The 9229-nt window shown below is 34.5% G+C and overlaps 1 protein-coding gene across 1 annotated transcript; it reads left to right on the top strand.

Annotated features, from left to right (window-relative positions):
• On the top strand, nt 62-9127 carry LOC107636629. Its single transcript, XM_016340126.1, has 13 exons — nt 62-214; nt 372-639; nt 759-855; nt 950-968; nt 1628-1782; nt 1915-2044; nt 2450-2623; nt 3111-3227; nt 7863-8051; nt 8195-8317; nt 8440-8496; nt 8633-8773; nt 9107-9127. Exons 1-13 carry the CDS (start codon nt 62-64, stop codon nt 9125-9127), a joined length of 1644 nt encoding a protein of 547 aa, XP_016195612.1.

The following is a 9229-nucleotide window of genomic DNA, read 5'->3' as shown; positions in this document are numbered from 1 at the left end:
CCCTGCTTTGCTCTTCATTTTTATTTCACTTCTTCAGCATTGTGAGAGAACATTAAAGAAGATGCATACTTTATTTGATCCAATCAAGTGCATTACGCCTTGGAGAGAAACATGGAGGTTGAGAGTGAAAGTTGTTAGACTTTGGTTTCATGGAAACTCAGTACTAGAAGAAAATGATGATGGGTTGCTGCACCTTATACTGATAGACCAGAATGTGAGTTATAATATTATCTTCTTATTTTCATTTTTACAGTAATTTTAGCGCTTTTTTTTTCCATATTCATGGAAAAAAAATGTGTTTGGTTTTTTTCAACTTTTAAACACCATTGAATGTGTTTAATTTTTTTCACTCTTTTTATTTATTAAAACAGCTGGATAAGATTGAAGCTATCATCAAAGAATGTTTCATATCAGATGTCGTTGATGTGTTGGATCAGGGAAGCGTTTACATCATGACAAATTTTTCTATTGTTCCAAATATTGGGTCCAACAGGGTAACTCAGCATCGTTTCAAGTTGCTATTTCAAGAAGAAACTACTATCACCCCAGGAGTTCCTTTTTCGACTTTAAATGATGGTTTCAGTTTCTGTCCAATATCTGAAATACTAGAAAAAAGAGGTGACTCTGACTATTTAATAGGTATGTAATTAGATTAGAATTTTTGTATTTCTAACTAATTGTAATCTGTTTCTTTAGTATTCCTTCTCAAATGGTTATTCTATTTATAATATATTTGTTTTTTTAATTTTTTTTTCTAGATTTTGTTGGAGTTATCACTGGTGTGCGTCCAGATAAAGAAATTAATTATTGTGGAAAAATTATTAAAGATGTCATCTTGGAGCTTTATGCTGATGGGTATTTTATCATGAGATCTAAATTTTTAATTGTTTTATTTTTTAATGTTATTTTAATATGTTAATTGTAATGCCTTTGAACTTTATGTTTATAGGAAGAAGATTCAGTGCAATGTGTTTGGAAAAAGTTGTGAATGTTTGGAGTTTTCTATGCTAACTAAATTTCAGAGACCTCCTATAATTATTCTACAATCTTTTAAAATCAAAGTTTATGGAGGTTTGGAATTTCATTTAATTTATCTATTGTTAAATCATGTGATTATCAGAAATTAACAATCTAATATTGTGCCTTTTTTTCCTTTAATTTTGGTCTTTACCGATACATTTTGTTGTGTTATGTATTATTCAGATTGAGTTTCTTTGCAAAATGTATTAAATATATCGAATATCCTTATCAACCCTGATTTGCAAGAAACTGTGCATTTTCTTGAAAGGTTAGTTGTAAGCATAATTTTTTTATGAATTTCCGTTTGGTCTTTTTAGGTAATTGAAAATTTGTAATTGCCTCTTCATTTTTTACATCTGCAGAATGAATGTAGCAAGTTGTCATTTTAATATGTTTACAAAGAATGAGCATGGTTCTTTAGTTTCGAACATTGATGATGATTCCTTGAATTGAAGATGCATTCGCACAATTCAAATGATTCAAGAGAGTACTGAGGTCGTGTTTTATTTTTCTGTATGCACCATATAATGTTAATGCAATCTTTTTAAATGAATGTAAGTTCTTTGCACACTTAAAAGGTTTTTTTTGTGGTTTTTATTATTTGCAGGATGGTTTATTCTTTGTTGTAGCTAAAGTAAAAGAAATCTTTGGTGGTGCTAATTGGTGGCTGTTTTCATGTGTCTGTGGACATAGTCTTGATCAAGTGGATAATGTATTCCATTGCCAAGTTTGTGACAAAGATGTTGATAATGCTATTGCAAAGTAATTATTTTTAGAAGTTAAAATATATCATTTCTTTCTTCGTTGATTTGATTTTCTATTATCAATTCAAATTTCTTTTTTTCTCTTATATTAGTGATATTTTTTTTAATTTTTAAAAATTTATCTTTACAGGTATAGAGTTAGGATTGTTGTTGAAGATAGAAATGCAACTGCTGTCTTTGTTCTTATGGATTCTGCTGCAACTAAATTATTTGGAAAGACATGTTCTTCTGCATTGATGGATCATGAGAAAGAACTGAATGTGATTTAGATTCATTTTGTTTTTAAATATTATTTCTGTCTTTGTTCTCATTCATCATTTATTTGTTAACTCTTTTTCTAAAAATATTCCAGGATTTCAGTTATGCATTGTATCCTACTTTTTTTTATCTTTTTATTGGGAAAGAGCTAATTTTCAAAATTTCCTGCAAAAAAGTAAGCAACGAGCCATACACGGGGACATTCAAAGTTATTTCAATCTTGAATGACAATCTACCACATGTAGAATTGAAGCTTGATCCAAATATAAATGTATGTTTAAATTGTTTTGTTGATTTTATATCACATCTTTTATATATATTAATTTTTTCACTTTCCCAAACTAAACTTAGTTGTTATTCAAGGTTATATTCATCTATTGAGTATAACATTTTGATTTATAATGTAGAATGGTATTCAAGCACCTATCTATACTCCCATATGTGAAGATTATCATCACTATGCAGAAGTTGAAAAATATAAAAGTCGAATTGCATGCGATGCTTTTATTCATGCTTGCAATGTTGATGACATGTTGCTTGATCCTTTTGCCGTGCGTTACTGTTGTTCTACTCCAGAGCCAGTATGTAATCATATTTTAGTTTTTTTTATATATTTTTAGGATCAGATTAAGTTTAATTTTCATATGAAGGTTTCTGGAAAATAGTTTTTTTTTTCTCCATTTTGAGTACTTTTTCATTCTTTATTTGCTTCCTTTTGATATTGCCTTACTTATTTGACTTACACAAAAAATCCATGTAGGATGTTTTCTGCTTGGTGCTTGGAAAGATCACATCTATATTAAAGGAGCAAAAATGGTGGTATTTTTCATGTCTTTGTGGTGCAGTTATTTATCCACAGAATGGACAATTTTTTTGTAGTATGTGCCAGCTTGAGTGTGTTGACGCTATTCCAAGGTTTAAAAAAAAATTGGTTGCATTCTTATTATATTAACAAAAATAACTGTGATTACCTTTTTTATTTGCAAAATTCATCGTTTTGCATAGGTCTTTAGTTATTTCAATAATGATTCTTTTCTTTTGAATTTTTTAAAAAGCTATCGGTTAAAGGTGGTGATTTCTCATGCAAGTGGTAGCAATGTATTCATTCTTCATGATCGTGAAGTTAGGCATATTATCAAGAAAGATTGTGGTGATTTGTTGAATGAAAAATCAAATTTCAAAGAGGTTTGTTTATTCCTTTTATTGCTGAATGTAATACCCGGTCTAGCCAAAATTAATTAAATAATAAGTTAAATGGAAGCGAATATGGTTGGAAGATTCGGCAATTGGAATTTGATCATCTAAATATGATATTTAGATTCAGTGAATTTTTCTGAGTCGGATAACATAGTTTTCTGCGTAAAAGCGCACAGTGAAATTTTGACCGGCAGTACTGGCTGAGATCTGTCTGGTACTACAGCTAAGAAAATTGATTATGAGTAAATGAGATTAAGAAATGAGGAATTATAATTAGGGAATGTAGAAATATTTAAAGTGCGATTTAGAGCGCTAATCTTAAAGGTTTTGGCCCAAAATTGGGCCAACGGACAAAAATAAGTGAACCGGGCCTAAGTGGGCCCAAGACCCAACATATATAAACATTATTTATGAGCATTTCAGCTCATTTTACCCTAAAAAGAAGGGTTGGGGCGCTGAAATTGAGAAGAGAGAAGAGAAGAGAGAAAACTTAACTCTATTTGATCTTCAAACCACCATAACTTGAGCTACGGAGCTCCGATTGACGAGCCGTTTGCGGCCACGCATTACTCTTCTCATCCTCTACAATTCTATCTAAGTTTAGTGGTGATTATTTCATTCATCTCTGCCCAGTTTTTGAAATTCCCCACTGTTACACGTTTTTGGGTAGTTAGTGTTGAAATCTTGTGATTTTGGGTATTTAGGGATACTCCAACATGGATTCTAAGTGGGTTCTATCCCTAATTCATATGGGCTGAGGTAAGAAGTGCTCAAACCCTTGTGATTTGTCATTTTTATGAGCCCTAGGTTGATGTATGTATGTGATATTGGTTATGTTAGTGTATTTGGTGATGTTGGTGGACAATTGGGAGATTGGTATTGCTTGAGGAGCTTTGGTAAGGCTTGGAGCTAAGGTTGGTGAAGACTTCCAAAGAAGAGGCTCAATTGGTTTGGCTACAAGAGGTACGGTTTAAGTTTCATTTAAGTACCGTGTATTGTGATGAGAATTCCTAGGCTAGATGCCCCTAGGATTAAGATTGGATTGCGTAAATGGTTGGTGCTAATATGCATAGTTGGTATGTAATGTGAATTAATGATTGGGTTGAGGATTGTGTAGCCTTGTATGCTTGGTGTATTGAGAATTTGATGTATTGGGTAATGAGTATTTATTTGTGGTTTATCCATTTAAATTGTGAAATTGGGCCGGAGGCCGTGAATTTTGGGCCGGAGGCCGGAGAAAGGTAAGAAAGGTAAGTTGATGTGTGCATTGTATGATGACACAAGTGATTGGATGAATTTCAGATAATGAATATATGAATGATTGGGTTGGTTATTGAACAATAAGGTTTGAGGAGTTGAAGTGTGGAATTTGGTAAATTTGGGTGAAATTATATATATGAGGCATGTTTGGTTTTGGTTGAGATATATTATGTGGTCATATATGTGATTATGATTATTGATGCCTTGGTGGTATTATGATGCATTAGAGATATGTATGTTGTGATATATACTTGAGGAGTGATTAAGGTTGATTTGTGGGTGAAACCACATGATAGTGAGTATGATATTGATTATGTATAATGATGGTTGATTGGAAATAGTGTTGTTGAAATTTGGCATGAGGAAGAGTATATGATATGTAAATGTGTTTGAGTTTGAAAAAGTGTCAATGTGTTAGTTGAGGATGGCTTGATGTTGATTTTGGTACATTTTGATTGATTTCAAAAAGGGTTGAAATTGGCATGTTTTGATTGACTTTGGAAAGAGTTGAAAATGGCTTGTTTTGAAAATGGCACTTTGTGGTTTTGTATGAAAACATGGTTTTTTTTTTGGCATACTTTGACGAGACATAACCTGGACTACGGATCTCTGTTTTCTGCCGAATCTGTTTAGAAATGAAATTGGATCCGGGATGTCCATGCCGTTCGAAGAACGGGTGAAAAATGATTTAAAATGAGAAAGTTATGACCGTCGGAAGATTGGGGGTTGAATTTGTAAATTTTGCAGCTTTTAACTTAGAAAATTTTTAGCAGAACGAACCGTACGCGCGTAGGCACACTTGGCGCGTGCGCGCCGTTCTTCCAGAAAGCATCATCCACGCGTGCACGTGGTGTGCGCGGGCGCGTCGATGCACAGGACCAATTGCCCAGCCATTTTCCAGAGAGTTGTGCCAGGATTGTGCCAGTTTTATGCCTGGGCGCAAGAGCACCCACGCGTACGCGTGGCTAACGCTTGCGCACCGTTTGGATATTTTTCAACCCGCGCGTTCGCGCATATGGCGCTTGCGCGTCGATGAGTTTTTGGCCATCCACGCGTGCGCGTGGAGTGCGCGTACGCGTGGCCCTGTTTTTATGCCAAAGTTGATTTTTGAGTTTTTAAAGCCAAATCTCATACTTCTAAGCCTCCGATCTCACCTCTTATGTATTAAATCATTATGATATGCCTAGCAATGAGAAAGGAGCTAGGGGATATGGTAACTTGCGAGTAAAACAAGGGGAAAAGTTATGATCAAAGATGATTATATGAGATATGGAGGATGACGGTGGAAGTACTGTGTATGCCATGAGCCGGAGGGCTATATTTATTGATAAATGGCCCGTTCTTGATTGGACCATGAGCCGGATGACTGAGTTATTGCCGGGTTTCGGCAAAGCCATTATTGTTTATGGCTGAGTATAAATGCATATATGATTAATGAATGAATATGTTAAATGGATAATAATGAAAAAATATTGAAATGTGATGTGCGACCCCGGGTAGTTGGCAGTGGCATTGTCCACTTGCTCCGGGTATGAGATGGGAAAGGAGGATTATGATAAACGAGTTTAATCATGGAGTTTTGAATAAATGTGTATTTGTGATACCTGGGTAGTAGCAAGGGTCGTGGTTCGTCCCGCTTGCTCTGGGTCATTGTCTGAGAATTGATAATAATGAAGGGTGATTATGAATAAATGTTTATTTGTGATACTTGGGTAGTAGTAAGGGTTGTGGTTCGTCCCACTTGCTCCAAGTTAATGTTTGAGATTTGGTAACAATGAATGTTGATAATATGAATTGAGATTGAATGAATATATGTTTGAGATACCTGGGCAGTAGCAAGGGTTGTGGTTTGTCCCACTTGCTCCGGGCCAATGCTTGAGATACCTGGGTAGTAGCAAGGGTTGTGGTTCGTCCCACTTGCTCCAGGTCAGAGATTGTGACGCCTGGATAGTAGCGGCAGTAGTGGTGAATCCACTCGCTCCAGGTTGAGCTTTTAAACACCCGCCTGGGTAGTAGCCGCAGTAGTGGTTATTCCACTAGCTCTGAGTTGAGCGGGTAGTAGCAAGGGGGTTGTAGCTCAAATCTAATTGCTCTGCAATGGGTGTTTCTGTCCAATGGTTAGCTACCAGGACATGTCAGGTTGGCTATATAACCGACAGATGATATCATCAGCCATAGGGTAGGTATTCATCATTTGCATATGTTTGAATTGTTTGGGTTTGCCATTTGTCTTGGATTTCTACATCATATATGCCATATTACCTGACTATATGCTACTTGTTCTACTTGTATCATGTTTGTGTATTACTTGCCTGTATTGCTTGTGTTTGTACAACTGAGAGGCCCCTCATGCTGGTGTCGGTGGGTGTGAGGGCTGTTCTTGATGAGATGAATTGATGATGCGATTGCATGATGATGTATTGATATAGAACTGCTGAGGCAGAACAACTGGTGATGGTTTTGCTTATATTCTGAGTCTGATTCGTGGAAGAGTCAGCGAGTTGGGAAACATGTGAAACATGAATTGAATTTAGCACTCCCTTATGACAGTTGCCTATTCATGGATTAGCGAGAACCTAGGATGAATAAGTGGTGAAGAAGTTTAGGATGCTTAGTGAGTTTTGTTGCAGTACATTGAATTTATTTGGCACTTTTACCGTACTGGGAACCCATGGGCCCGGGGTTCTCATTCCGTATATATCTCTTGTTTTTCAGATACAGGTCCAGGTGCTCAGAAGTGAGTTGTGGGTCGTCTGAGAGACGGCGAAGATCTTTGTTTCCTCTATTTTGTGTTTTGATTAGAATCTCTCCACCTTTGTTTTGGAAAGTTTATATTATGTATTGAACTCTTTGAATTTGCCTATAGAGGCTCTCATGTTTCCTTCGGGAGAGATTAGGATATACTGTTGTCAACTAATTTCATAATGTACCCTAGCCGACCTAAACTTCGCGGGTCGCGACTAGTGGCTATTTACTTATGTTATATATATCTATCTGTTATCTATCTCTTAATCTCCTCTACGCCTTGTCCGTATATCGTTTTCGGCTTCACGGTTTATCTTTTGTTGTCGAAACGTGAAAGATACGTCTTCGCGATTTTATTTCTACTCTTTTCAGGCTTCTCGATTAATACTCCTTTCGAAATTACCTATATTTATTTATTAAAAATCCACCTGAGAGTCGTACCACCGTAATATCATTGACTTATGACTCGAGCATAAGGATTTGAATATTAGGGTGTTACACTGGATTTTCTCATGCATAGAAATGTTACCCTTATTATTTATTTCTCCCTCTCATTCTTACTGGTTAAATTGTTTTTTGTGGCTTACTTTTTCCTGTATTTTTCTTTGAATTATATAGACTATTTATGAGCATAGAGTCCCGCCAACCATGTCTGACTGTTTAATTGGGAAGAAGATGGTTTTAATGATAGATCCTAGACCTGTTGGTTATGAGTATAAGACAACTGTGTATATAGTGCATCGTATTTGTGATGATGTTTCATTGGTCAATCTCTTTGAACGTGCTTCTTCAGTGCATGATAGAAAGGTTTGGTTGCAATGATAACATTTTGCTCATATTCTATCTTGTGCTTTTCAATTTAATTGTGTTCTCATTCTTTATTTCAATTATATTATTGTCCTCTGTTAATCCTATTTAAATTTTTGTAATTCATTCATGTTTTATTCCAGCCAAGTAGTTTTCAAATTGAATTATCGGATTCTGTTCATGGTGCCAAAGTTGTTGGACCTTCAACCTCAAGAAGGTTAATAGCAGATTCATTCCAACCACGAAATCAGAAATTATATGATAAGGTTTAGCTAATTCTTCATTCACTCTCGGTTTAAAAACTCAATTCTTATGTCTCATGGTGTTGTATTTAATTATTTATCATTGTATTATTAATTTTTCTTTTTCTTTCGGTTCATTTATGCAGCAATACTCAATGGATTTTGGTTGCACAACAGAGGCTACAGTTAATATGCAACAAAAGGTTTGCATTAAATTATACTGTTAAATCATTTACTTTAAAGTGATTTCCTTTAGTATTCATTAGCCTTTATTGATGATTTTGTATTTCTTTTGTTCTTATTCTGATGAGTGTTTTGTATTTTGTGATTTTTTTGTAGCCTTGTGAATTCTCTGTTAACCAAGAGGTTAATTCTACTACCAGCGAGATAAATTTGGCACATGAATTTTCTTCTGTTACAACTACAAATCAACTTCAAGATGCTTTTAAATTGTGTATCCAACGTCAATCAGAGTCCAATGTCTGGCATTAAAGTGAAGGATTGGAAAGAGTCTTGCATTTTGTTAGTGTTACATATATTGTACTCAAGTATCTTTCTTGCTATTATGCAATGATGAAGATGTTAGTGTTTAAAGGTTTTCTCAAATTGGTGTAGAATATTAGTAATATGGTGTGAACTTTGTAATGCTTTATGTTTAATTGTTGTTTCATCTTCTTTTGTATGGGTTTCTATATTTGAAGTTAATATTATGCTATTTTAACCATTATGTCTTCACTTTTAATTTATTCTTCAATTTTCTTATAGTATATACATCAGTAATAATACTTTCATAATATTTAATTCATGTAACAGGTTAATCGTGTTTTTGTTTAAGTCTAGAATTAAGATAGCTTTGTATTAACACTTTTTCTTTTTCTTTTTTATTCATTTTGAATAAAAAATATAATTCTGGTATTAAAATATAATTAAGATTAT

Source organism: Arachis ipaensis, chromosome B04, assembly GCF_000816755.2.
Source record: "Arachis ipaensis cultivar K30076 chromosome B04, Araip1.1, whole genome shotgun sequence".
NCBI lineage: Eukaryota > Viridiplantae > Streptophyta > Magnoliopsida > Fabales > Fabaceae > Arachis > Arachis ipaensis.
The sequence above is the reverse complement of the archived record's forward strand: the minus strand, read 5'-3'. Positions and strand labels throughout refer to the sequence as shown.

Coding starts and splice junctions, on each gene's coding strand:
- LOC107636629 (XM_016340126.1), top strand. CDS start 62: ATGCATACTTTATTTGATCCAATCAAGTGCATTACGCCTTGGAGAGAA. Junction 2,045..2,449: donor ATCATGAGAAAGAACTGAAT/GTGATTTAGATT, acceptor TTTATAATGTAG/AATGGTATTCAAGCACCTAT. Junction 8,052..8,194: donor CTTCAGTGCATGATAGAAAG/GTTTGGTTGCAA, acceptor GTTTTATTCCAG/CCAAGTAGTTTTCAAATTGA.